This window comes from Perca flavescens, chromosome 12 (assembly GCF_004354835.1).
Source record: "Perca flavescens isolate YP-PL-M2 chromosome 12, PFLA_1.0, whole genome shotgun sequence".
Lineage (NCBI taxonomy): Eukaryota > Metazoa > Chordata > Actinopteri > Perciformes > Percidae > Perca > Perca flavescens.
In genome coordinates, this window is record NC_041342.1 from 27,967,149 (window position 1) to 27,994,506 (window position 27,358).

Genomic DNA, 27,358 nt, shown 5'->3' on the forward strand with positions numbered 1-27,358 from the left:
TGATGACAATTTTACAATCCATAAAATCACATGGGTGGCAAAACGGTACTTTTAATTTGAAAGCACGTGTAGATGGACTGACGTTTGTCACAGAATTACTGGCTACGTGTTTTTACCAAAAGGAGACTTTTAACACAGCTCCTTACCTGGAACTAAAGGTTATTTAAAGCCCATGAGGGCTAATAAGACACAGCTAAACATACACAGGCTGCTATCCAATAACAGGTCACATACAGGTTTTATATTACCTTTACGGGCTCACAATGGCTCACAGCAGCATGTGACGCTGTAGCCATGGAAACAGTAACAGTCTTTGCAAAGTAGTGTGTGCAAAATGACATCGATACAGAAAGAAATCTTTAAATGTGTGCTGTCTGGTGACTTAGAGGGTATTAAGGAGCATCTTGAACGCGAGGGTGTCACAGAGGAGTCCCAGGACATAGATGTGTGCGGAATGAAGGACGAGGTAGGGAGAAACGCCCTGTTAACGGGCTGCGTGCTGGGGAGGAGCGCCATCAGCCGAGAGCTGGTCAGACACGGAGCCCAGGTCGACGAGCAGACTGTCAGAGGTGAGAGGAAAACACACTACAACTGTTGTTGGCTTAAATCACAAGTGTCAAACTCAAGGCCCGAGGGCCAAATCCGGCCCCCCGCAGGTTTTGATCCGGCCCGCCTTTCAATTTAGGTTCACAATAAATTTCGGCCCACCTAGTTTTTTCCAAAGGTTTTGGTGCTTTTTTTAAAAAAAATTTACATTCATGGTGCTTTTTTCGACGTTTTTGACGCCTTTTACAGCGGCTTTATGCGCTTTTTTCAAGATATAGGCGCTTTGTTTTAACGTTTTGGATGCTTTAATCAATGTTTCGCCACGTTTTCGGAAGTTTTTGATGCTTTTTACAATGTTTTTGTCACTTTCTGATATTTTTGTTACTTTTTCAGACAATTTCGCCCTTTTTCCAACTTTTTTTTATCTTAAATAAACACATTAATAATGTCTACATGTCTGGCCCTTGATGAGATTCTCATTTTCCAGTTTGGCCCTGAGGGAAACTGAGTTTGACACCCCTGGCTTAAACTAATGCTCCTTTAATTAGGGTGAGAATAAAACCGGTGCTGTGAGAACCATCTAACAACCTAAGAAAAATAAAGTGTTTCAGCCAGTAAATAAACTGAACTACACACATGCAAAACTGCTTTCTTGAGTCCACATTGACATTATCTTAGATTAGATTAGCTAGAGATTTAACTTTATTGTCATTGTACAAATAAGGACAACCGTTACAACGAACCATTAAAAGTGTTTTTTTTCTTTATAGCAGTGCTTAAAAAAGACATAAAACACAGAATGCAGTATGATCATGTTTAGTCCATTATTAAAGTGCATTAGCAAACAAAGTGCATAGAGTTCTGAGAAATCAGACCATAGTCCATATAATAGTAGAGACAGAATGCATTATGATCATGCAGTATATTGTGCATTGTTGAGGTGCATTCATAAAGTGCATAGTGATCAGTGGTAGTCAGACAGTCCATAGTCCATGTGTAAAAGGAGAGGGGGCGTGGATTATAAATTACACTGATTAAACTTTTCTTTTTGCATTTAAAGTTGTTTAAATTTGCCAATGTTCAATAAAGTGAGTCTACAGAAAAGTCTGTGTGACTATACAGACATGTGTATATGTAGCCTACTGCATATTCATCTATACTCTGTTCTACTGAATAAACATAAACAAATTACTAACAGTTACACTTACCAACAGTCCATCATAATTCTGAGCTGACCCACAAACCCTCTCAAAGTAAACTAGGAGGTATTTTACTTCACCTGAAATGATTCAGCGGTGAGCCGTCTGTGCCTGCTCTCAGTTTGATGCTCTTTGTCCCGCAGGTTATTCCTCGCTGCACCTGGCTGCTTGTTGGGGCCACCTGGAGACAGTGAGGACTCTGCTTGAACTGGGAGCTGACACACAGGCCAAGACCTTCAGAGGGGACAGGCCTGTAGACCTGGCCAGGAAGTACTCCAGGACAGACTGTGCCGACTGTCTCGTCCTGGCCGGTGTGTGTGTGTGTGTGTGTGTAGCTGATGTCATGGCATTATCTTTGGCAACCTTTTATTAGTTCCAATGTTTAGAATTCTTACCCTGTATGTATGTTTATCTCTGTGCAGAAGCTAAACAGGACTTGGTGTCATATGTAGCCTTTGTTAAAGACCTCATCTCTGACCCAGAGAAGAACCTTACAAAGGAGGAAAAGGTAACATCAGGATTCAAGTATATGTATTAATGTAGCCCTTTTACATGATTATTATTTCTGTGTATGAATAACACCTTGGGTGTAGTTTAACAGGGATGAGGGGATGTGTCCTCAATAGATATAAAACATCTATGGTGTCCTCACCCTGCACTTTTTCACACTGACACATGCCCAAGGTATTTTCTACAAAATATTTAAGACACAGTGAATAATAATAGTCTGCAAAATTGTTATTTGCAAGAGTATTAATGTACTGCTCCCCAAATGTGAGTCACTTTGCAAAATAACATCTGCGAAATGAATGTTATCTAATAGGTAAGTGCATTCAGTTACTGTGCATACATGTATCACACTTTCCATAACTGGCTAATTGATCTTGTTCACATTTTGTTATTGGAACGAATAGTTAAGGTTGTAATTTTCTCACATAAAGACAGATGAGCATACATTTACTTCATTAAGAAGAATGATATAAATAAAAATAGCAACATTGCTTTTCTGCCGTTTAATAATTGTTGTCCTCATCAGCTCATGTGCTTTTCTTCACTATGTGTTTCTCCTGTCTCTTGTGTAAATCCCTGCACAGAACGTCAGTACGCGTATATGCTCTGCCAAGTCAGACTGGATTCAGAGTGACAAAAATGCAACAGTCTCCGATTTCATAGCCCACAGGAAAGACATAGAGGACACTCTTCAACCTATTCTCAGCAAACTGTCAACTCACTGTAAGTATTAGTAATATTTTTGTACCGCAGTGAAATCTCGGAACCATCTTATACTAAGTTGGACTCATTTTGTGGTTGCAAATGAGTTTATTTTGTCCATAAATCCTGCCACACAGGCTGTAGTTTCTGGTGAAAGGAGATAGCTGTGAATGTTTACTAGTGCAGTAAGCTGCCATTGGACATACACAAAAGTATGTTTTAGATCCTATCCAGCCTTAATGTCTTTTGCCATGTCAGTATGGTTTATTAAGTGTGTAATAGCATGTCTTAATGTCTGTCTTTTTGATCATCTGATCGGTTTGCAGCAGCTACGGTGCCTGTCCAACCAGCAGGAAAGATCTAAAGCAGAGGAAGATCTTTGCAATGTCAGGTTTCCAATAAATGTCAGAAAAATGTAAAAGTTTCCCGTGTATAATCATTTGAAAATGGAAATAAATTTGGAAATTATATTTAAAAAAACAGTGATAATGTTATTCAGACCTAAACCTCGGTGAGATTATGCGTGCCTGCTTTCATGAGGTTTTTGTGTTACTCTACATTTTAATTTCACACTCCAGCGACAGGACTTCAACCTTGTGAAGTCTCTTCAACTGCCTGCTGCAATAAAACCATAGGAGAGACAACCCAATTCCATCATGCACACTGATGTTTTATTGGAAATTCACAGCAGAAAAAAGGATGAGAGACACTCACAGAGCAGATGCTCAACAACCTGGTTATTACACCGACTGACAGCTTACTGCCTCACTCCACACAAAACAGCCATATAACAGCATGGTACACAGCAGGATAGCCTATAGCATATGGATTAGTTCTCACATTGTCATCTCCCACCTCTCTATGTAACATGATTATCTGTGAGAACATGAGAAGTCAGGGTGTTCACTTCCATACTGAAGGGAATGTTTTATATACTTTGCATGTGTCTGTGGTTAGAGGCAGATAGAGTGGTCAGTTAAACCACACAACTGGTTTTTGCCATGCCTGTAGTAGACAGTTCAACAGAAGACATTGTTAATACAGCATTGAAAACTTTACTGAAGTGGCTACCGAACTTCTACCTCATTTTCTTTTGTCACTCCTTATTTAAGTCAAATGTTTGGAACTATCAGAATAAAAATGAAATCCCTGGGTTGAAATAAATTAAGATTACTCTTGCTTGAGAGGAAGGGACAGGATCTAATGAGGTCTCTAGGGCAATTTTTAATAAGTACCAAATACCATAACCATGGGGGAAAAAAACAATTAAAAAGTTAGTATGTGTAGAAAATGGGCAAATGGGCTTCAGGTATTTCAAATTCCAAAAGCACGCAAGCTTTGTGGACATTATAAACATGTTTTTCAACTGCTGACAAAGTCGTGCGCTACTTAAGGAATCAACAGCATTTCCAGCAATTCACACAGCAGGTAGAATTACATATGGGAAGACTCTGTCAGGTCACTTAACAGTTCACTGGTGATGGCCAAATGAAGCTCTGTGAACCATCTTCTTATTTTCTAAGCCCACTACGTAGACGGCACGCTCTGTTCAACAAAGGGTTGAAAGCACACTCAAATACCACTCCTTGAGCCTTTTTCTTTAAACCAAAGATTGAGTGCCATCTAGTGAGCTCAGAAAATCAATAAAATGGTCGCAATCACTACAATTCACACTCTCAATGTAGTGATAATCGGTTTGGTTTTTGTTGTCACTGTATAGAAACTTACCAAGAAACACAATAATCTCTCTAGCTACAGCCACTGACATGAGCTGGTAACTTACAGTGGCAGCCATGTTGGCTCCATTGTGTTGCTAAAAGCTTGAGGCAGTTTTCAGGTGTGTGGAGCAGAACATGTGGCGCCCTTTGTCCAATCTGACCATAATCTGAGGCTGTGCCTCCCCACCTTTGCCTTGTAGATACACATCTATGCATTAAAAGAGTACTCCCATTAATCGATGAAGCAGAACCTGAGATTTTATTCGATGCTTCCTGGTGCCAACTTCACCCACAATGCAACTGGACCAAAAACCGTAGATTTGGTTGTGTTATGTTAGTAGCGGCTAATGTAGCCTCTAGCAGAAATTAGGCTGGTGACCTCACTTCTTTCTAACTCCACACCCACAGATATCTTTTTTTTTTTTTTTTTTTTAAATTGTAGTCTTCAGACCCAACTGAGAGCGACTTAAGTGAATCACTTGAGGCAATATATCAGATTTCACACAGCTCCCTCTGGAGCTACAAAAGGCTTTATTCAACTTGTTTTCCATATATTCAGTCGTACTCTCCAACACCTGTAAACACACTATTACTCCATATTATGTAAAATCGGTGGAGTTCCCCTTTAATCATTATCTCAGATACTCACTGAACTACAGTATTTCTCACAGTACACAAGGACCTGAATCCAGGAGTAAAACAATGTACAGCATTCATATGTCCATCTCAACAAAACAATAGCAACCATTTGATTTCCATGTCACTGTAATGCCATTTAAATTGCTATTGGAGCATTATCCTTGCATATTAACCATTGTTACCATAGCAACAGCTACATAAATCATGCCGATTGCTGCGGCTTACACTGTCCTCCTAAGACAATGTTGTCTTGTGCCGATCAAAGGCGCTCAAACCCTAAAACTGAAATGTAGCACATGAAGGCCCAACCTCCTACAGCTTTGGCTTCAGCTTTGAGACTGAAAGTTGTTCTGTCTGAGCCGAACCCCTTTAAATGTCATCATCACACCAGAGTGGGCCTTTAACCTGCCAACAGCTTCTCCTAGTCATCAGCATCTTTTTTTCTTCAGTCTGTGGCAAAACACGTTGAATGAACATTTAACTCTTAACCTCTATACACGTGTTGCATCTATACAAGGTTATCAATTACACAAAGGCTGCTGAGACAAACTGAACGTTAAACAGGTCACTTTTGTTTTTTTTTGCTGATGGTTGTTTTTCACCATGTAACAAGGTTTCACAGCAAAAAGACAAGTCCAACTTCATGCCAGTGTTTGTTGACGAACACTCATCGCACACACTGGCTGTTGGACGGTCAGTTAAAACAGACTGCAACACATAATGGCGGACAGTTCAGACATACCTACAGTAGTCCGCATAAATAGGAGTTGATCGAGCAGAATACATTTTCAGTAGGGTGAAAAGTGTTAGGGTGAAGGTTAATCAAAATACAAAACCATGCACTTAGTAGCAGGAATGGTTTGCAAGGAAATTGGAGGAGGAAATTTACAGCTCCAGTTAGATTTGTTTTTTTTAACTTCCATTTAGTTCTTGGTGATAAAACATCACTGAAACACAAATGCTTTTCTTCTGTATTGCCCATGTGGCAGTTCTGAATAAGACTGTACATATTGGATGGTACTTGTTTTCGTACATTGTTCTAAGCACAGGCGACCACACTGCCATCCAGTATTTAGTCCGTTAGCCGATCCTCTGCTCTCAATTCACTGAGAACTGCAACAGTCCAACTCACACTGTTTGTACAGGAGATGTGATGGTGTGTGAAGAAACAGTGATTTCGTATTTCTAGGATGCTGAGGAAGGTGAAGACCCACACAGATGTTTTAAGTTATTCTGCTTAGGGTTAAGGTTCATTAAACCCTTTTCCATCACTGCCCTTGCTCTCACTGCCACTGAAACGTTGCTACCATTGCTCTTGGTAGACAAGGTAGCTTCTGTTGGTAGACACACACCTTGCCGTTATCATATTGTACAATGTTTGGGTGTACATAACAGGAGAGCAAAAGAACACCAATCACAGCATGCTCACACCCAAACCTGAGAATAGATTTAATATATATATATAGAAAAAAATCTTTCTCAAACAAAAGATGAGGAAATAGACAACTTTTCCTTCCAAATGTCCCCTTTCTGTTGTTTTTTTGTCTCCAACATAGTTAAGCAAAATTGGTCAAATCTGATCCCGTCTGGGCCTTGCCAAAATTTAGGATTAGCAGTGCCTTCTAGCTGAGCTGACACCACTTAGATAGTGTGAAGTGAATTAATTTGGTATAATGATGCTGGTGAACAGACAGTTTGTTGATAAAATGTAACTTCATTGGTTGTTTAGGCCAGGTTTGAAGTTGGGACTTAATATGATAAAAGACCATCGTGTCAGTCAATCCATAGGTTCTGTTGTAACGTTCAGCATTGTGCTCCTTAGTTAAATGTCTCACATTAAGAGTCATTAGAGAGTTGTCCTCTGTAGGTGAAGGGACTCTGATGTCCAGTGTTCACTGTGAGCATGTGTTGGTGTGTATATGCATGTGGAAAAGAAGGTGTACCGTTTCTACTAGCTGAAAGTATGTATGCATGTACAAGAGTGTGTGTTCAGAGCCATTGTGTCAGCCATTGCGGTTTCCAGTGGCAGCCATGTTGGTTTTACCGTCCTGCTCGGTGGCCCATGCCGTTGACACTTGACTCCCATCGATGATGAAATCACATGGGCCTGGTTACGTTTGCAGATCACTTTTAGGTATAGGAAAGGGTAGCCACATGTTGGCCATACCAAAACCTGACCAAACTACCAATGGCTCTGTGGTTGTGTCTCAGTGCTTTTCAGGGTCCCAGTTTGGTAGTCTCTCCAGTAAGGCCTTATGGTCCACACCAACACTGGCCACCAGTCCTCCTTTGTTGACTGGGGTTCCACTGTAGTCAATGTCCTCTCCTTTCAGCGTTGTCATGTGGCCTCCTGTAATCATGGTGGTTACATGTCATTGGTACAGTGCACTTCCCCCATTAAACATCCATTTCAGAGATTTAAGTCATAACGACACATTCATTCAAAATAAAAGTAGAATTGATATCCTGCTGCATTTTAGCATATCTGTGTGGATGATGTGTGGTGCAAGATGCCTTATTTTTTGATTTTTTTTTTTCAAGTTTTGGTTACATCACAAGATATTTCTGTATTTGTGCGTTCTCTGTGTTCTTCTCACTGGTTTGAAGTGAGGCTCAGTTGGAAAAGGTGAGGTCATGTACTTCCATGCACCAATCAGGCGCATGTTCAATCTCAAAATGCTGTGAACCGTTTTGCAACAGTTTCCCGGTTGAATGACATGTTCCCTCGGAACGGTGTGAAACGGCTTTGAGATATGTCTTCTCTTGTTTGGTGGGTGTGTCTCTCTTTTATTGGCTGTGTCACAGGTGATATCCAATCAGCACAGACGTGTCTGTAAACTCGTTGCGCACACAACAGGGTGTTCAACGCATCCCCGTTTCAGTTTTAAAAAAACGTGTTGCTACAGGATTCACCAAAATTTGAATCAGAATGTACTTAAAATTAAGTCATGTAAACAATGTGTCCACCAAAAAGAGTTCTTGTAATTTAATCTAAAGGAAAATCTGAACAGAGCTTGAAAGCGAAATGAAAACCAAAAATGTAACAATCATTGTTACATTACCCAGTGCTTTCAGTAGTGCTGCACCAGCGCAGATGTCCCATTTCTTGATAAAGGTGACGTGGATGTAAACGTCTGCCTTGTCCATAGAACCTGTTTCACTTGAAGGCATCTCCAAAAGTGAAAGGACCTTATATCCTGAGAGAGAGAGAGAGAGAGAGAGAGAGAGAGAGAGAGAGAGAGAGAGAGAGAGAGAGAGAGAGAGAGAGAGAGAGAGAGAGAGAGAGAGAAAGAAAGAAAGAAAGAAAGAAAGAAAGAAAGAAAGAGAGAGAATGTGACCATAGTCAATATGATTCTTTATCACACTAGTGATATAGTATGCTGACATCTATTCGTACAAGTTAAGATTATATTTTGCATAAACCTCTTTACTAAAGGTTTATGCCTAGGCTGAACACCTATCTTTTTGATCTTGCCTTTCTTTAAATAACCTATTTTATCTGCTTTTATATGTTTAACTGTTTTAACTGCTCTTTCTTTAAATTCTTATCATTTTTTATACTGAAGTTGACACTGTATGACATTATATAACTGCTCTTTAATGTTTAATTTGTTATACTGAGGTTTAACTGTTTTAACTGTTTTTTATTCGCGTATTTTATCTCTCAGTTCTTTAAATTCTTATACTGCACTGTAAAATTTATTCTTGTCTTTTAAATTGTTTTATAACTGCTCTTTCATGTTTTATGTAAAGCACTTTGAATTTCCCTGTTGCTGAAATGTGCTATATAAATAAAGCTGCCTTGCCTTGCCTTACTGCCTGCTACAGAGAGAATGCTGCTGCTGGCAAAAACCCATCTCCTTCACAGGAGTTCAGCAAACTACCCTTAAAATGTGTGGGAAAATGCTTACAAAAAAAAGAAAATAGGCCTAATGTGCTTGCTCCCTCCATGGATAGTTTTTTACTTGATAATTGATAAATTGAAGATATAGCCTTTAAACTTCCTCTGCACATGCAACACTTGAATGTAATAAATAAAAGTAAAGGGATTCTCACCTGCTCCACCTGCTTCTATGATTGTTGTGCTGTTTCCAAAAGCCTCATGAACATAACTTTTAACTGTTCCAGAGTGGGAACGTGATACAATCGCCTTTGGAGGGCTGACAGTGTAGGACTGCCGGGGACGCATATTTGACCCCTGACCTACAAACGCCCAGGCTGGGGAAGAGACGAAAGGGAGACAGAGAGACAAAGGGAATGGAGGTTTAGAGAGGGGGAAGAAGTTCAAAACATATTATTTTGTTGACCTACTTCCTTACTATCAAAGCTCTAGAATGCCAGTTTTGTGGCAGAACTCCTCCATGCCAAGACAAAGAGACATTGATCTTAGGGTTTCAACAAAAACTTAAAATGTCTTCTCATGAGGTTCTAGAAAATGCAAAACTCATGAACTAACATCAAGTTCCAGGATTGTCACAAAAGAGAAATGATATTTCTTTCAGTAAATTGTTATGCAAACGGGCACAATTAAAAGTCTAAACGCTGGCTCACACACACACACACACACACACACACACACACACACACACACACACACACACACACACACACACACACACACACACACACACACACACACACACACACACACACACACACACACACACACACACACACACACACACACACACACACACACACACACACACACACACACACACACACACACACACACTTACCAGTGAACCCAGTGAATGGCTGGTGTATGACCCCAATGACTGGTTTACCATCTACAGCTACACATACCATTGTGGTCACATACTTCACCAGATTCTCTATGGACAGAGAGAGAGAGAGAATGAATGAATGACTTTAGACTTATAACCCTATTTATTTATGATCGCGACGTTAAAGCAACATAGATCCACGTAAATGATAAAAGCTCTGCAGTGTAATAAGCTATATTGAGTTATTATTAACGAGTGATTGAAGAGAAGGTCTGAGGTGACAGGAAGTCCCTCTTAATACTGCCTCACTGCCCCCGACCCTCAGTGGGCAGCTTACGTCATCATTTTGTAAAAGTTCAGTTTACCCCTTACACACTGAAACACTGGCTTTTAAGATTTATAAACGGAGGGCTGACACAGACAGAAAAAAGATGCCTTCATAAACTTAATTTAAGTGTGGACGTACTCTCAGTGGCTGACCGAGTAAACAGCGAGCTCTACTGCGCAGCTCCCGGATGTATCAGATTAACTGGATGAATGTTAAAGAGGGCTCTGCTGCAAAGGGCCATGCATTTTCAGTCAACTTTATGTAGATAGTGGTGGAACAAACATACCCAAGACAAACAAGTGCGCCCACAAACCTCATATATTCATTTAAGCTTCTTCTTCTTTTAACTTAACCCGAACACTTTACAATGTGAAGAAAAATCAATTGACGGATCTCAATCTAATACTGCAGCAAGACATACCTCAGTGACAAGTGACTATATTATCACCCAATATGTCATGGAAATTAATATAACTTAACGTAAGATATGTGCACACCTGTATATTCCTGTGTAGCATCTAGAGGATCGATCCACACAGTGATGCTCTCAGCAGGAACGTACTTGCCCCCTTCTATCTTGTCTCGTATGTCGGTTGGAATATCCCGACTCCAGGCTGCAGCCTTATCCACCGTGTTGTCATGTTCCTCACTGTTCACCTGAACACAGTATGAGTCATGTGCCTTATTCTTATTTTTAAACTTCAAACAGTATGTGAAGGCATCTCAAAAAGAAGGTTCACGCTCTTTCCTGTCTGACTCAAATCTGATTGAAGCAAATGCAGGCATGACGAGACCACTGCAGTTTTTATCTAACTAACATGTCCCAGTAGTCTTTTACATCACTAGACTTTCCACAGTATACATATGGTGACTGAGGAGCACAGTGTGGGGAATAGAAGACACTACAGTTCTACAGGGATTTTTGCTCACCGTGACTTCAGGGAAGGTGTTGCTTATAAGGTTAAACATCTTTCTGTGCGACTGCAGGTCACCCATAGTCAGAAGCTCATTGGCTCCCTCCTTTGTCTTGCCTTTTGACTTCTCCTTCAGGTCATTTTCTTCACGCACCTTCTTCACCTAGGGGGGAAAACAAAAACACAACACAAATGCTGATACAGTTTAAGGGCCCCAGATCAGATGTACCCAAACATACGACGTGGTTAGTGTTGGTTAATTTAATATCTCCAATTCAAAACCCTGATAAAAAAAAAGCAATATATTAACTGTGAAGTACTAGATAATGGATATTGGTTAAATGACTATATTATAAAAGCCTACTTAACATTAGTGGGGGAAAAAAAAAATGTTTTTACCTCTGTGCCACCGAGCACTGCAGCCTCTACTGAGACAGCCAGCAGGTCCTTCAGATCCACTTTTCCCCTCATTCTGCAGAGAGAAGGGGACAGAACAAAAATGTTAAGCTAAAAACAGCACTGACGGGAAAAAAGTGCTTTTATCCTTCCAAACACCACGCCCTCAACCGTAAGGCTCTACAGAGGGTGGTGAAATCTTCTCAGCACATTACCAGGACGGAGCTGCCATCCATTGGGGGCCCTCTACACCCAGCAATGTAAGAAGAAGGCCAACAGGATGATCAGAGACCCATATCACCCCAGCCACAAACTGTTCTGCCTGCCCCACCAGGCTCAGGGACAGCTTCATCCCACAGGCCAGAAGACTGCTGAGCTCTTGAGCTCTTCACAAGTCACTTCAAACCATCACTTTATCATTATATACTTTTATGTACTGTTACAACTGTTTATTCTTGTCATTATGCATACATTTACTGCATTAATGTTTACATTGAGCTTATTCATTTGGAATTACTATCTTTTATTAACCTATTTCACATTATACTAGTTATATGTTTCCACTATATTTTAACTTGCACTATTTTATGTCTTCTGTCTTAGATTGTCTAGATTTTCTTTTCATACAAACGTAAGTAGCTTTGTTGGAGGGAGCCTGAGACCCAAGCTTTTCACTGCCAACGTCTGTTATTCATTTGACAAAAAATAACTTGAAACTAGTAACGGTCTTCAATATCCAATGCAATAGGCACATTTCCGTCTGCATTTTTAAAAGTATTGAGGTTCAAAACCCAGTTCTAATAAGCAGCTGCGTGACTTGGGAGATCACAGAATATTATCATGTAAGTACCATCACTCATAGAAGAGATCGGACACTCTTTACACTCTTCAACCAGCTTGATAAACAGACGAGCAGCTGCTGGTGGGCTGATGTTACAAGCCAAGCCCTGCCCTTGCAGATACGGTTACTGTAACGTTACCTTGCAGTGAGAGATAATGCCACGTTACATCACCCTGTATGGAAATGAGAGAAGAGTCTCACCTGAAAGCAGCCAGGCGGCTGGAGATGACTCCTGCATACAGGTGGTAGATGACACCGACTCCAAGGAGGCAGAACACCGCCACACCGAGGGGTGACAGCCGGACACCCATCGGAGCCATTGTCTCAGAAGAATAACGTTACCCTTTTGAGTTTTTGTTGGATAATGTGAATCACAAAAGCAAACCAACTGCACAGAAGTGCCCGCAATATAACGGACTAGAGAGAAATAGCGTCAAGCTAACGTTAGCTGACGTGGCTGTCACCGCCACCGAAGAATCCCAATAAAGCAGCAACGTTAACGTTACGTTAGCTTGCTGCTTCACACCTGGCGTTTACTTCTCGGTTAAAAACGTCGACTGTCACGTAACGTTAGCAAACAGCTGAAAGGCGGAAACACTGAAGCTGCTTATTCCGAATAACGTTGATTAAAGTTGGCTGGCCGTTTAGCATCGTCCGACGTCTGTCTGACGAAATTCACCGAATAACCTGTCGTTTCTGTTAGTAACGACATTCCGTTAGTTGGACAGCTTGACTGTGGTCCTTATTCTCGCTGTAAACTCGTCGACGCGAGCCAATAGTTCACTGGCGAAACGGAACAATCACATCTCTGTTCAGTCATTTTTCCTCTCCAGCGTTACGTACACAGCCAAGAGGTCACAGGCACAGGCTGTTTACTTCCGGGTTATCGTGTCGTCATCAGTTTGTGTGTATATATGTCTTCTGTTTATATACCGTGTATGGTCTTCTATTAGTCTGCCTTCTATCATATAGTGTTATATATATTCCTGTTTTCTTAATACATCCATGGTTTGGGTCTTACTGTATTTTAACATTTTTTATCATGCGAAGCACTTTGTGACTTTGTAAAAGTTTATTTGATATAGCACCTTTTGCAGACACAAGTCATACTTCCAAACTCTCCTCTTTGACTTCAAGGTAAAGCTAATCCTTGAACTATCTGTACTAATCTGCATGTTTATTATGTGGCTCTACTCTGTAAGACCCTGGTTCAACATGTGCAGTCTACGAACTTCAAGAACGTCAACTTTATCTCATCCATCCCTACTGTTATTGCAGTTTATTTGTTTTACTGTATTCGGTCCCAAGTGCAAGTCCAAAAGTCAGACAGATTTTCTTTTAGCTGCCTTACTACAATAACAATTTATTGTTGGACAATATGGGGATGAACCAAACTGACTATACAAAACTTAAAACAGAGGATATTTGCACCTGCAAAAATATGACTTTTATAATGTCACATGAGTAAGATTACTAGAACTCCAGGAACTGCCCCACAGGTAAATCTAACTTTGGAAGATACCCACTTGATTTGGCCAACTTAAACTTCTCATATTAGCTTCAGCTGAAAATTAGAATGTTTTTACACAGAGCGAGGACTGTGGCTTATACAATATAATTACAGGTTTGACGTGGTACTTCAGAGTTTTATTCTTACCACGGTGAGACATTTAGACCCTCACGTGACACAAACCAATACCAAATAAGCAGCTCTTTAGAGTTAACAGAGCTATAATCCTTGAATTGAGGGAATGGTTGATCATTCATAGAAACGTTTCTGTTGTTAAAGAATGATTATATGAGGCGTTAGTCTGAGAGGAAACCACCATCATAACAGAGAATCTATAAACCAACTAAGCAGTGTTGTACTTTATCAGTGAGACTTGGTAATAAGCTTTTCTTCTTTGTTGAACCCGGCAAGGTTTTCCATTTCCACAATGTATGCTGTGGCAGGTCCAACTCCCTTTTCTCTTCCATTTTAAAAAGAAACAGTACTGAGATGCAGCCACAGCAACACCTCCTCCTCATTTTCTGTCTTACCTCTGCCAGCCAGCTGGCAGAGGTCTTGATAGTCTACAGTCTCGACACCAGCGGTTCTCAAAGTGCGGGACCTGAGGGTTTTTGAGGGGGCCCCTAGCAATTAATAATTTATTTTTACAAAATATTAATCTATAAGTAACACCATAACAAAATGCATGACTATTTTGGACGTGGGTTTCAAACACTTTCTGTAATAAAACATCTAAAAGCAAAAATCCAAGGACCCTGGGACAAAATCTTATCCAATGGGTGTCCGTGGTCTAATTTGTGTCAGTTTAGGGGTCCTTGAAAAAGTTTCAGAACCGCTGCTCTATACCGCCTGCTGGTTGTCTGCTCATTTCTGTCTCCTTGCCTCCTTTTCCCCACGCTTTCTCCTCTGATGTGTAGGTTCCAGAGATCTGGCAAGGCATCATTTCTTCCTCTGAATTCTCTTTAGCTCTTCCTTCTTTCCCTCCTCACTTCCCCTCTTGCCCTCCTCCTCCTCCTCCTCCTCTACCTCCTCGCTCTGCTGGCCATTTGACAGAGATGTGGTAAGACTTCAGCTCCTCCTCAGATACAAAGTCAGGGGCGTAGCTCATAAGGTCGTGACCCCGGAACGACTTGGGGAAGGCAATGACGTCACGGATGCTGGGAGCCCCGACCATAATGGAGACCAGCCGGTCCAAACCTAGAAAGGAGGAGGAGTGATAAGATGAATTAATGAGTATTTAAGCATTTTCACCTTTATTGTTTTTGAATTGGGCATTTTTATTAAATATATAATTCACTCTCTCGGCTCAATGCAACACCGCCTCTTAAACCCTGATGTCAAATTCCAATTTTCCGTAACTAATTTCCAGCCCATGCACATGGGATGTCACACTCCCCAACTTAAACTTGGAAGCTCAACAACTGCTACCACATTTAGCCAGTTAACACATGTTAGCTAGAGAAACAACAATGTCAAAGTCATTCTCAATCAAATAACTAGCTCTTTGAGTCTCATCCTTTCTACAATCAACCAATCTGCGGTTCCTGACTGAAAACAGTGACAGTTTCATAGACCTAGACTGTAAGCATATGATCTCAGGTTTATTTGGGAGGTCAACACATTTGCTGGAGTGAGCATCCTAATTAAAAAAAACTTAAGTCAAATGTGTAAAAATGTACAGATAGATAGAGAGAGATCTATCTCTTTCTTTACTGTGTTAACTAGCTCAGTGATCGCTAAAACTTGCTGTGGTAAAGTGCAGAGTTAACATTACCCAAAGCAATGCCTCCATGTGGTGGTGCTCCCGAGTCCAGAGCCTCCAGCAGATGAGAGAGAAGACTGGGGTCCTCCTGCAGCAGACACATAGCAGTTATGACCAGTTATTGATTCAACCCAATTCCAAAAGTAGGATTAACTTTTTTTTTTTTTTTTAAAAGTAATTTATAGTTTAATGTTTAGAATCAGATATATTTTGATACAGAATTTTCAAAGACTGTGTGTACAAAAATATGATAAATACATAGTGTTATAAAAAAAAAATACAGCTAAGATGAACAACAAAGAAGACAAAACTATATACAGACAGGGAGTAATCTTTTCAACATAGCATATTCAGTAAAATAAAGAAATATGATCACGCCTATTAGATGTGACATAGTTAAACCATCTTTCCCAATATGAAACAAACATCTCCATTCTATGAGGGCTCAACACTTTCAAGATATACAATGACTCACCTTGAGGATACCCTCTAGGACATGAAGCTGTTCTGAAGCCTTGTGGATGCGGATGGAGCCTCCTCCAATCTCACAGCCATTTAACACCAGGTCATAGTGCTGACCACGTACCTGAGAATGACAGAGTACAACCGATGAGCTTTAGTCTGGTTAAACGCAAGTACATTTCCAGGACAAAGCCCGAAATCTGTTGCGTAAGGTCAGGCTTTGCCCCTCGCCTTCCGCTCGAGTGTGTTGCTCTTCTCAAAATCCCTTTGATACGGGAAACAACCAGGACCTCCGGGCTAGCAAGCTACAAGCTGAAAATGGAAAGTTTTGAAGAAACAAAAACGTGCATCGTGCCTTATTGCACAATCCACATTTGGCTGGTTGTTTTGGGGAATGGTTGTAAAAAATTTACAAAGAATACGTATACAGCATTAACTCTCTAACTAGGATGTTTTGGGACCGATGGGTGGAGATAGCTATGGACAAAATACACACGGCGATACACTGGTAAGAGCATATTACGTTTAACCACGTATCCAGCTAATAGCTCACCGTATTGTATTGTGTGAACAGTTAACTTCATTTAATATTGTATGTGGCCTTTTTATTTGCTGGTCCACCAAAACAAGGTCCTTCCTGGGACTATTTTGCAGAGCCACCATCGCTGTAATTATGATTGGTTTAAAGAAATGCAAACAACCCAGAGTGTTTTTTTCTCCTATCCTAGAATGTATGTGTGGAGTAGCCAGACCTTACTCCGCAGCGCTGTGGAGATAGGTCTGGCAATGGAGGACTACATACTGTATGCTTTGATGCAATGAATACAAAAAGACACTAACATCAGTCAGATTTTGAGTGGCTCTACCTTCTGTGGCTCTGTGTAGAGTAGCTGTGTGTCCTCCGGCAGTGGAGCAGTAAATGGATGATGGGCTGACTCCAGCTGCTCCGGCTCCTCTTCTTTGGGTAAAAACAGAGGGAAGTCCACAACCCACAGGAAGTGGAAGGCTGAGGGGTCACGGATCGAAACGCCACGAGACTCCAGGAGCTCTGCACACTGCAGACGAAGATTACCCAGCAACGGGCGCTGAGAGCGGAGCAGGGGTGTAGCGAGACACAGGAGAGAGGAAAGGTAAGGATGGTGAGACAAGAGAAGAGGAATTAACATACACGTATGGACAGTCTATTCAGTTACATCTTTCCCCCTTCATCAATCTTATTAAAAATGTATCCTTACCACAGTGTGGAGGGAACCAGCTGCCATCAGCAGCAGGTCTCCTGGTTGGGCTCCAGCCCTCTGCAGCAGCTCATCAGTGACTGAGACAGACAGCAGCTTCTTTAGAGGAGACTTCAACGTCCCGTCTGCTTTGACCAGCAGCACGCTGAGCTCCTTGGGACAAAACATACACACATGAAGAAATAAGACACAATGAGGAAATACTGGACACAATAACACTGCACCCGAGATAACATGAAAGGGTGACTTCACATAAAATAGTAAGGTAAGAGAAAAAGTGGAAAAACAAACCTACCTGGCTGAACTGAGTCTTAGCCGTTTGTTTCAGTTCTTCCAAAACTTTCCCAGCAATTAGTTTCTGTAGTCAAACACAAGACAGAGAAGGTCATTTTAGAGATGGGACGCTGTGACGGGGTCAACAAAGGCAAGCTTGCAGATATCAGCAAACCTGTTACTTACAAACATAGTTCTGTTTGACATTTAGGAGCTTTTTTTGTTTTCATTAATATTGCATTGTACTTCCCAATGTGTATGTACAGTCTGTTCTGATGGATTTCTTACCGCTCCACTGGGGACACAGATGACCTGAACGGAGCCTCCTGGTTGGCTGAGAGCTGATCGGAGGAACTCAATTTCTGTGGATAAGAAAACCTGACTGAGGTCGACCAGCTGGACAGACAGCCAGATAAGAAGACAGACAGGGATTCAGACAGAGACACAGCAATACACACTGCAGGTCCCAAAGACATGTTCACCCCCTCCTGAACATCAGATGGTAACACCCAGAAGAGAATTTTCAGCCTTTAACAGCAATGATTTTTTTGGTTTTCAGTCAATGTGACAATCCTCCTAGATTATCTCCAAAATTGGCTTGTGAAATAATTAGAGGTGACTTAAGGGCAGCTGCACAATTACAGTACGCTAAATTCTACATTAAAAAAAATTATTGGTTTATAAAAGTTTAAAACAAGTAGAAAATATGGCATTATAAAACCACTAAGGCCTCTATCATTAAGTGAGATTAGTGGGTCAGCCAGCTATCTTTGGGCTTGACTCATTTTCCTAGAATCCCCCACCTTCATACTGAATCTGGTGTCAGGCTTGTCCACGCCGTAGTCCCTCATGGCCTCTTCATAGGTCATGGTTTGGAAAGGAACCTTAATGGGACCGTTCTCTGCAGGCCAGGAGTACTGCAACAAACCCTCCACCAGGGACATGATACCGGCCTGGTCCACAAAAGACATTTCTATGTCTACCTGGGAGAGACAATGAGAACACAGACCAGGACTGTAAACCAACTAGTTAAGTCCAAGTCAACACCAAGTACAAAGGGGAACCAAGTTTAAAACCAGGACAATTTAAATAATATTCAGCACCTAGACCAAAGGAACAAAAAAAAAAAACATGTACACCCCAGTACCGGCTCACTAGAGCACAGAAATGTGATGAATGAGGTAAAGTGTTTTTGGAAATGAATACTGGAGAATAACATTTTAACTGTTAAAATGACCTACAGTATGTTAGTGCAGAAGAGACAAAGAGAGAGAGACTAAGTTCCTTTGTGCTATTCCCATTTGGGCTAGCGGTTAGGACTCCTGGTCTTCACCTAGGTTTGACTCCCGGTATGGGAACAAATGTTTACCTAATTTCACTCATCGGAAAAGTGGTCTAGACCAGACTTGAATATTTCAGCTCCAATACCAACCACTAACAACATAAAACGATCAGCTGTGTGCGAGTGCATTTTGTCCTTTTCCCGTCCCACCTCCGTGTTACCTGGGTGAACTCAGGCTGCCGGTCAGGTTTGGAGCCTTCATCTCGGTAGCACCGGGCCATCTGGAAGTACCTGCCACAGTGACGGCGATGAACAAAGGCAAAGAATATTATGCATTATGTTAGTTAGCTCTTGGTTAGTGACCATTTATTGTACGTTACTCTCAGGTAACACTACAGGTATACTGTAAGTACATTTACTTATTAAGTATTTCCATTTCATGACACTTTATACTTCTACTGTGCTCCACTACAGGGTGGGAAATATTGGACTTTATACTCCACTACATTTAAGAGGGAAATATTGGACTTTATACTCCACTTTTTTAGTCATGTAGTTTTCCTGTGCTCGGGCCTGCACCCACCTGTCTATGCCAGCCACCATTAGGAGCTGTTTAAACTGCTGTGGACTCTGGGGAAGAGAGTAAAAGCGTCCCGGCTCTCTGGACGGAACCACAAACTCTTTGGCTCCCTGAAACGCAAAAGAATGAACATCTGGGGATCACGTCTGAGGGAAGCACAGACTAGATCATTTCTCTAAAGTTATCTTTTTCTCAAATTGATAATGGAGCAACTCTGAGACAAATTCTTCTTCTTTGAATGTTCGTTTGGCTGAGAACTGTTAAAGTGACATTGATTCCGTGTAGCTGAAATCTTTAAATAGTAAAATGGGGATCTTCTTACCCCTGGTGTTCTTTTAAACAAGGTCGGAGTTTCCACGTCCACAAAAGCTACGAATGAGAAGAAAAAAAACAGTTAGAAACAGTTGAGTTAAGTCATTAGCATGTCCATGGATTCTATTATCCTATACTTTTAGTGTAGTGTTTGCATGGTTTTCCTCCAGTCGTCGGGGCACAGGTAAAGTAAAAAGAAATCGCCGTGCCGACGAACGCCGTGCTTGTTGTTACTGGTTACTGGTTGCACGGCGTTCATCGTTCGACTGGTCTTGACTGTTTTCCCAAGATGGCGCCCGCATGTATACGCGAAAGGTATCGTCTTTATAAACTGATTTTAATAAACTGTCTGTACACTTACAAAGATCTCAATGCTTCGGTTTACATGTTGGGACCCTCATTATGCTACCGTGGAAATGTGGTGCTATTTTGAGCCTTGTTAGTGGTGTAGAAATAGCGATTTCTTTTTACTTTACCCGTGCCCCGACGGCTAGCGTTATAAGCTTATTAGCGTTTGTGATGAAACTGGTCACATTCGATTAGCATGAAAACATGTCCCAGAGAACGGTCAACTCGATACACATGTGTTATTAACCCTTAGGTTCATTTTGTGCCGGATTTGTCCTAAGAAAATCACCAGTCAGAGAAAATGAATCTGGCTCTCCTTACCATGCACATTACAGAGGTATTCTCTCATCTTCATCACCAGCTGAGATCTCAGTCTGAGGTTCTTCTGCATCTGAGAGGACCTCAGGTCCAGGTAGCGATACTGCATCCGCAAAGACTCTGATTTCTATACATAAAAAAATAAATAAAAAAAATCACAATTATTCACAATTAATAACAACAATAAATCATATTACTTGCTTTAATATATATAAAATAGTTACTTACTTTGACAAAGTCTTTTATTTCAAAAGGCAACTTCTGGCACACGTTGAAAACCTCCACACTCTCAGCCAGGATTTCTATTTCTCCTGTTGGCATGCTCTGTCGGTATGGTCATAGCAGAAAGAGACGATGGAGCACTCCAAATAACAAAGGACTACTTCAAATATTTGCTTTACTAGACCCCAAAGTTCAGAAAAAGTCTCTCAAAAACCCTGACAATTCTGCTTCACTTTTCGGCAGACGATAAGTTGAAACTTACATTATATTTTAGCTATTCAATGACTAAATTCTTGATATCATTAAAGATGTTTACTGAACAGTTTGTTACAAGCTGTTGCACGTAAACATACACAAACCTTGTTCTCCTGCCCCGCTGGTCGTCGTCTGACTGTTCCTGTAACCTTGACGACCGACTCGGTTGTGAGATCACACAGCGCTGCTTTCAAATTACACGCAGACTTAAACACAGAAGAATTTTCAATTAAAAACACAACTGTTGCGTTTACCATTAATCCAAAAGCCCTTCATTTCCTTTACTTAGTAAATTCCTCTTCTATGTGCTTGAAATAGTTTTCCATTATTATTAATATTTGTGTATTATTCTTGACATCTTTGTTATCTGCTGTATTAGTAATAACATACACTGTATTGTGGCATTTGAATTGTTTTCATCCTTACTTCTTCCTGAGGGATTAGAACTTGTGTCAAGCCGCTGAAGTCTCGCATGATGACAAACAGGTCCTGCCTGTTGGAGGCAGAAAGGTTACTTTGTGTGAGACCAAGAGAGCAAAACAACCAACGCTGGTAGGGGTGCAAGATATATCGACTCAATATCGTTATTGCAATATATTGAAAGTGTCGCAATAAGTATGCAATATTTTGTTTATTTTGTGACGCGTTAGCTGTGTGGCTTAGTTGTGTTTGATTTAGAGACCACTTGAAACGCTATAATGATCACGTTTCATTGGCCAGTTACCGCACCACTTGCACATGTTAGTACATGTCAGTGCACAGGTCCACTACTTGACAAACCCTATGGAGCGTACCACGTGTGTGTATATTTCGACAGAAAAGCGAAAGAAAAGTTGTGTCCTGTTCTCTTTATTTATTTCATACTGTCCAACCAGTAGAACATGTCCTGTTCTGTAGACATGGTCCTTATTTATGTATTCATGTTGGACCATTCCAATATGACTGTCAGTTGAAATAAACCTTGTGTTGTAAGAAAACTTGTTTAATTTGTTTTGAATCTATTTTGATGCGTTTTCCCGTAACCTTTGTAATTTTACATATGAATGTTTAAAAATATTGAAATTAATATTAATATTGCAATATTCATAATCAATAACGCAATATCACATTTTGTCAATATCGTGCAACCCTAAACGCTGGGTAGTGCTGGAGCCCTGCTTCCCAAAAAGCAACTATCACATTGTAATATAAATGCAAGTACACATTTCAGCTTTGTCACATATAGAATTGTGCAGTTAGGTATGGAGAGGAACCATCTAACCTGGTGCATTATTAAAAATATGAATGATGTTAAGAATTGAGAGCCCAGAATTGTACACTGTATTGTGCTTTCTTTAGTGCAGAGGGTGTGACACAGAGATGGTATACCTAAAGCCAAACATCTGTGAAAATGGCCATGCCTGTTTTTCCCTTGCCAAAATTTCGCCTAACTTTGGAGCGTTATTTAGCATGACATGAATTCCTTTGATCATTTAGTTTCATATGATACCAATACATTGAGTCTAGCTTTAAAATTAAGAATATCTTCAAAGATTGGTCTCAGGATTTTATGAATCAATGTCAGATCATTCAAGTGAAGATTGATTTGAATCTGAAAATCAATTTTTTTTAAACCCAACCCAGGCAATGTCTAACATAGCTTGAAATACTTCTTGTGATCATTGTACATGTAGTTCCATGTCAGTGTGTAAACAGCAGTAACAGAATAATACCTGAGGTACTGGACCCAGCCACACAGAGAGACTTTCTCTCCCACATGATGGGATCTCAGTTCTCCACAGGTGTGACTCCTGAATGACAGACTGCTGGGACCTGGAAAATAAACCAAATAAAGATTATGGCTGGACGATAACTGGAATTGTTGTGATCATATGATGTTATCTTCTACAAATTACCATTGTCCAAATGAAGGATTCCAAGGAAGCTGTAATGGCGGTAAGTTACATAATAGTTTTCAGTGGAACGCAATGTATTGCTTTTTATTACATACAGTAGCCTATATATATATATATATATATATATATATATATATATATATATATATATATATATATATATATATATATATACATATATACATACATATATATTATTATTATTAGAGCCATTGAATACGGAATGCAATAATCATTTTTAAATAATGTGAAAAACTAAAATAAAAACTATTTCAAGATAAAGCCTTAAATCATTCATTTCTATGACTTTTGGGGCTAACTAAATACCACTCGTCATGTTAGTGTGCACATGGACCCTAATGGGAGTCACTGTCAGTAAACCTATCAATCAAACAACCAATCCCTTCCAGAGTACCTGTGCTTGGAGGATGAGCCTTGCTGAGTGTGTGAGAGCAGCTCAGCTGTCTGAGTTGAGGTTTCCACAGCAGGCGTCCTTGACCTGAGGTCGAGGCTGAGCTCTGGTACCAAACAGAAGGATTTCTGAGTCCACTCAACACTCTCTGCAGCACATATCGGCTTTTTGTTGCCATCTTCTATATCGAGCTGTCCAGTCCTTGCTGTTTGGATGAAGCACATGGGAGCTGCTCTATAAGAAAGACTGTTATAAAAAGGCTCTTGACGTAATGACAACATTCAACAAGAGTGCTAACACCGAGGAATTTACTGACCGGTCAGGATGTTTGGGGCTGGATAAGAAACCTCCGCTGTCACTTCATTCGGTCCTGGTTCCGCATTTTCGCTCGTCCTGAGCTGCTGTCACGACTCCCTGCTTATGTGGATGGGCTTTTCTGTTAGCTCAATGCTAATCCATATACGTAGGAGCGTAGGGCGTAGGAGTCGAGGATATGTAAACGGATGTGACGTAATGATATATTTAGCCCAAAACAGTCAATCTGCTACATAATCGATTTAATTGCCAGCGCCCTCTGCTGATGAAAGACGAGAATAAAAAGCTTACAGCACCGGGTATTTCCAGGCGGTGTCCCATCCAGGATCTGACTCGGCCCGGCCCCTGCAGGGTTTCCGAGATCGGAAGAGATCAGGAGTGTTCAAGGTGTTATAGCAATTCCAGCAGATAAACACAAACTATTAGTTGGTAAAACCTAAGGGGTTTTGAAACTGTTGAGAATGCAGTTTGGGGTTGGGGAGTGGGACTAAACTGCTGAATATTTGGCTGAAAAAAGTCTTAACCAACCACCTGAGAATTATGGCCAATGAAGCAATGTTGAAAATAAAGATTAAGAATGCTATTTAATGCATGTATTTTTTTTACATTCATGTGGATTTTTTTTTATTTAGTATCTTTTCTTTTATTGTCCATATTATTCATGTGGATTTGTTATTTTATCATCCTGTTTATGATGTATGTGTATGTTGTGTGTGACGTCTTTAAGTTACTGGGATCTTGAATTTCCACTTGGGGATCAATAAAGTATCTATCTATCTATCTATCTATCTATCTATCTATCTATCTATCTATCTATCTATCTATCCATTTTGTTTTCCATGGCAAAAAAACAAGGTAAGTATCAAACGGTGGATTATGTTACACCCCTACTTTTTATCATGTACAAACCTTGGATTTTATTTATGAATGAAGACCTGTTGGTGCTCTACAATTTATTAGGTAATGCTGGACCTACATCTTCATAAAAAATTGAAGTCTTGTGAAGTCTCTATTCATCCAGCAGGTCATATGCCCAGTGGGAATAAATAGTTATTACAGTGTGTTCTTTAAAATTTGGTTTTGTTATTTATTTATGCCTGAATAAATGTGTAGGTTCATGTTTATTTGGGTCATCTGTAGTATTTAGAAAAGTTACATGGAAATGTTTTCATTTTGATAAATGAACAATATATGTAGCTGGATGTCTTGGCACTTTGTGAAATCTACATGACAGATGGCCACACTCCATCTGCTGAGGAAGAGCATGTGCTTTGATTCAGATTAATTTTCCAGCTGTTGTTTTAAACATCAAGAATGAACTTTCAGTCTCAGCTATGTGACTGTGTGTGTTTCTGTGAGGTGTCAGTCAGGACACGGGAGTCAGGTATTCCATTTAATATATTTAATCAGCAAGGTTATAGGTGGGACACCTATGCTTAAGCTTTACAGTAATAAGATGTGTGTGTGTGTGTGTGTGTGTGTGTGTGTGTGTGTGTGTGTGTGTGTGTTTGTGTGTAAATACATTTACAAATGTATGTTACACTGCAAAAAAACAATATTGTACAAAAATGATTAGGATGCAGTGTAATAAAATGTATACTGTGCAAGGAAAATAATGATCTTGACATAATATGATGCCATAATGATTTTAAAATAAGTATAAAAATGATGAGTATGAGAAGTCACATACTGTACCTGCAGTGACAAACAGTAGTCAGGCTGTAGCTCATTGAACACAATGAACACTTCACAGCAATGTCTGTCTGAGTGACACCTATCAGTTAGGCTGGGTACCGATATACTTTTTAGGCACAGACTGAATTGCCTCTAAAGAATCGGGTATTGAAAAATTTCTCGTCATTCAATACCTAAGGAGTAAATCTCATCAGCGTCAGTGAGCCAATAAGCATGCAGCATGCTTCTACCAAGATCTAATAATGTTTGTGATTGGCTGTCTAACGTTACACGTCGTAGAGACACACAGGAAAAACTCTACAATATGCACAGAGATAGGGCTCACATAGTAAAAGCTGGAAAATAAATTAAAAGAATTGTGCCATAATGTGTAAAGTTGTGATTTAATTTCTTTTTTTTAATAAAATTGGTATTGAAAAAAGTATTGTTTAGGAACCAGCATCAAAGTCACAATATTCGATCGGTATTGAATATTTTTGAACGATACCCAGCCCTACTTATCAGTCAGTCTGACACAGACAGAAAGAAACATCCAGGCTCCATAGCCCAGCAAAAAAAGTAAAACTAAAATATATATGTGGGTGTATTTTTGTTTATATTTATAGTAAGTAATATAGGGAAAAGCAAAGTATTATTTAAACTGACAGTGTTAAACAGCTCAAATGTCTGCAGTTAAAAGATGTTAAAATGTTCCACCTGCTAACATCATGATGATCAAGAGTCAGTGGGGAGGTCAAAGGATGATACATTTACTTTTGTATTCTTCTTTCAACTTTCTAATTTCCTCTTCATGCTGTTTCTTCATGTTCTCCGTTTCTTTTTTCAGTGTTTCTTCTTTGTAACTTGAGAGGTCTTTTAACAGATTGTACTGTTGACCATGTCTCACTGCTGACTCTTGCATCTGTCTCTCATGCCTTTGCTTCATGTCCTGTATTTCCTCCATGTGCTTCTCCACCAACGCTGTGAAGTCCTTGGTGTATTTCTGTCTGAACTCATTGAACTCTTCAGCCTGTTTTCTGGCCTCCTCTTCATATTTCTTCTTCATGTCCTCCAGTTGTTTCTTATAGTTTTCCTCCAATTCTTTTCTCTCCTTTTCCTCCTGTTCTCTTCTGTTTCGATCTTCTTCTTTTATTTTATTTTCATATTTTTCTCTTTCCTGCTCATATTCTTCTTGGAGTTTTTTAAGTCTTGTTTGCTCCTCATGTCGTTTCTGTTCATTTTCTTGATTTCGTTTGTCCCACCATTCATCTCTTTCCTTTTCCCAGTCCTCTCGTTTCCTTCTCATCTCTTCTCTACTCTGCTCCAACTTTTCTTCTGATTCTGACTTAAGAGCTCCAAGTGTTTGCTCCCACTCCTGTTGTTGAAGTTCTTCCTGCCTTCTCTTCTTCCTGTCTTCTTCTTCTCTCATTTCCTGTTCTTTCTTTCTCTCCTTGCGCTCCTTGTTGATGTTTTCCTCCATTTCTTCCAGTTGTTTGGCTCTCTCATGTTCAATATCTGCTTTCTCTTGTTCCATTCTTCTCTTCACTGCTTTCATTTCCTCCTCATGTTTTCTTTGAAGTTCCTCCCTCGGTGGGAGCAAACACTTGGAGCTCTTAAGTCAGAATCAGAAGAAAAGTTGGAGCAGAGTAAAGAAGAGATGAGAAGGAAATGAGAGGACTGGGAAAAGGAAAGAGATGAATGGTGGGACAAACGAAATCAAGAAAATGAACAGAAACGAAATGAGGAGCAAACATGACTTAAAAAACTCCAAGAAGAATATGAGCAGGAAGAGAAAAATATGAAATGAAAAGAAAAGAAGAAGATCGAAACAGAAGAGAACAGGAAAAGAATTGGAGGAAAACTATAAGAAACAAGGGTACTTTTATCCAAAACTGAAGGATTATCCAGAGTAGTTTATCCGGCCAAAGTCTTAGATGTTCCAAAACCTTTTATTAAGAAAATAGATTCTACATTCAATTTCAT

General features: G+C 40.1%; 4 protein-coding genes across 7 annotated transcripts; 1 reads left to right on the forward strand and 3 right to left on the reverse strand.

Moving 5' to 3' along the window:
* The first annotated feature begins 60 nt into the window (after window positions 1-60).
* On the forward strand, window positions 61-3,372 carry ankrd45 (ankyrin repeat domain 45). 2 transcript variants are annotated; one of them, XM_028594118.1, is made up of 5 exons: window positions 61-569; window positions 1,889-2,056; window positions 2,168-2,253; window positions 2,840-2,978; window positions 3,287-3,372. In XM_028594118.1, the coding sequence occupies exons 1-5, from the start codon at window positions 335-337 to the stop codon at window positions 3,319-3,321; spliced, it is 663 nt and encodes a 220-aa protein (XP_028449919.1). In that variant the 5' UTR covers window positions 61-334; the 3' UTR covers window positions 3,322-3,372. The 2 variants fall into 2 exon arrangements, with proteins under 2 accessions (XP_028449919.1, XP_028449918.1); XM_028594117.1 differs by having other exon boundaries at window positions 62-569; window positions 3,284-3,372.
* A 234-nt stretch (window positions 3,373-3,606) lies between these two features.
* Window positions 3,607-13,390, reverse strand: bpnt2 (3'(2'), 5'-bisphosphate nucleotidase 2). Its single transcript, XM_028593827.1, has 8 exons — window positions 12,722-13,390; window positions 11,683-11,755; window positions 11,300-11,446; window positions 10,867-11,026; window positions 10,054-10,149; window positions 9,371-9,532; window positions 8,377-8,511; window positions 3,607-7,664 (listed from the first exon to the last, which is right to left on the reverse strand). The coding sequence occupies exons 1-8, from the start codon at window positions 12,838-12,840 to the stop codon at window positions 7,522-7,524; spliced, it is 1,035 nt and encodes a 344-aa protein (XP_028449628.1). The 5' UTR covers window positions 12,841-13,390; the 3' UTR covers window positions 3,607-7,521.
* Window positions 13,391-13,863: 473 nt separating this feature from the next.
* dars2 (aspartyl-tRNA synthetase 2, mitochondrial) lies at window positions 13,864-23,882 on the reverse strand. Of its 3 annotated transcripts, none has more exons than XM_028592887.1 (18): window positions 23,703-23,882; window positions 23,390-23,591; window positions 22,792-22,891; window positions 21,506-21,572; window positions 21,184-21,285; window positions 20,831-20,926; window positions 20,606-20,729; window positions 19,947-19,993; window positions 19,628-19,734; window positions 19,266-19,335; window positions 18,566-18,745; window positions 18,051-18,158; window positions 17,785-17,847; window positions 17,490-17,642; window positions 17,121-17,339; window positions 16,268-16,378; window positions 15,805-15,880; window positions 13,864-15,227 (listed from the first exon to the last, which is right to left on the reverse strand). In XM_028592887.1, exons 2-18 carry the CDS (start codon window positions 23,562-23,564, stop codon window positions 15,016-15,018), a joined length of 2,010 nt encoding a protein of 669 aa, XP_028448688.1. In that variant the 5' UTR covers window positions 23,565-23,591; window positions 23,703-23,882; the 3' UTR covers window positions 13,864-15,015. The 3 variants fall into 3 exon arrangements, with proteins under 3 accessions (XP_028448688.1, XP_028448690.1, XP_028448689.1); XM_028592889.1 differs by having other exon boundaries at window positions 23,390-23,615; XM_028592888.1 differs by having other exon boundaries at window positions 23,390-23,620.
* Window positions 23,883-26,129: 2,247 nt separating this feature from the next.
* LOC114566007 (vicilin-like seed storage protein At2g18540) lies at window positions 26,130-26,922 on the reverse strand. Its single transcript, XM_028594347.1, has one exon. It carries the CDS (start codon window positions 26,907-26,909, stop codon window positions 26,130-26,132), a length of 780 nt encoding a protein of 259 aa, XP_028450148.1. The 5' UTR covers window positions 26,910-26,922.
* Between the last annotated feature and the right edge of the window lie 436 nt (window positions 26,923-27,358).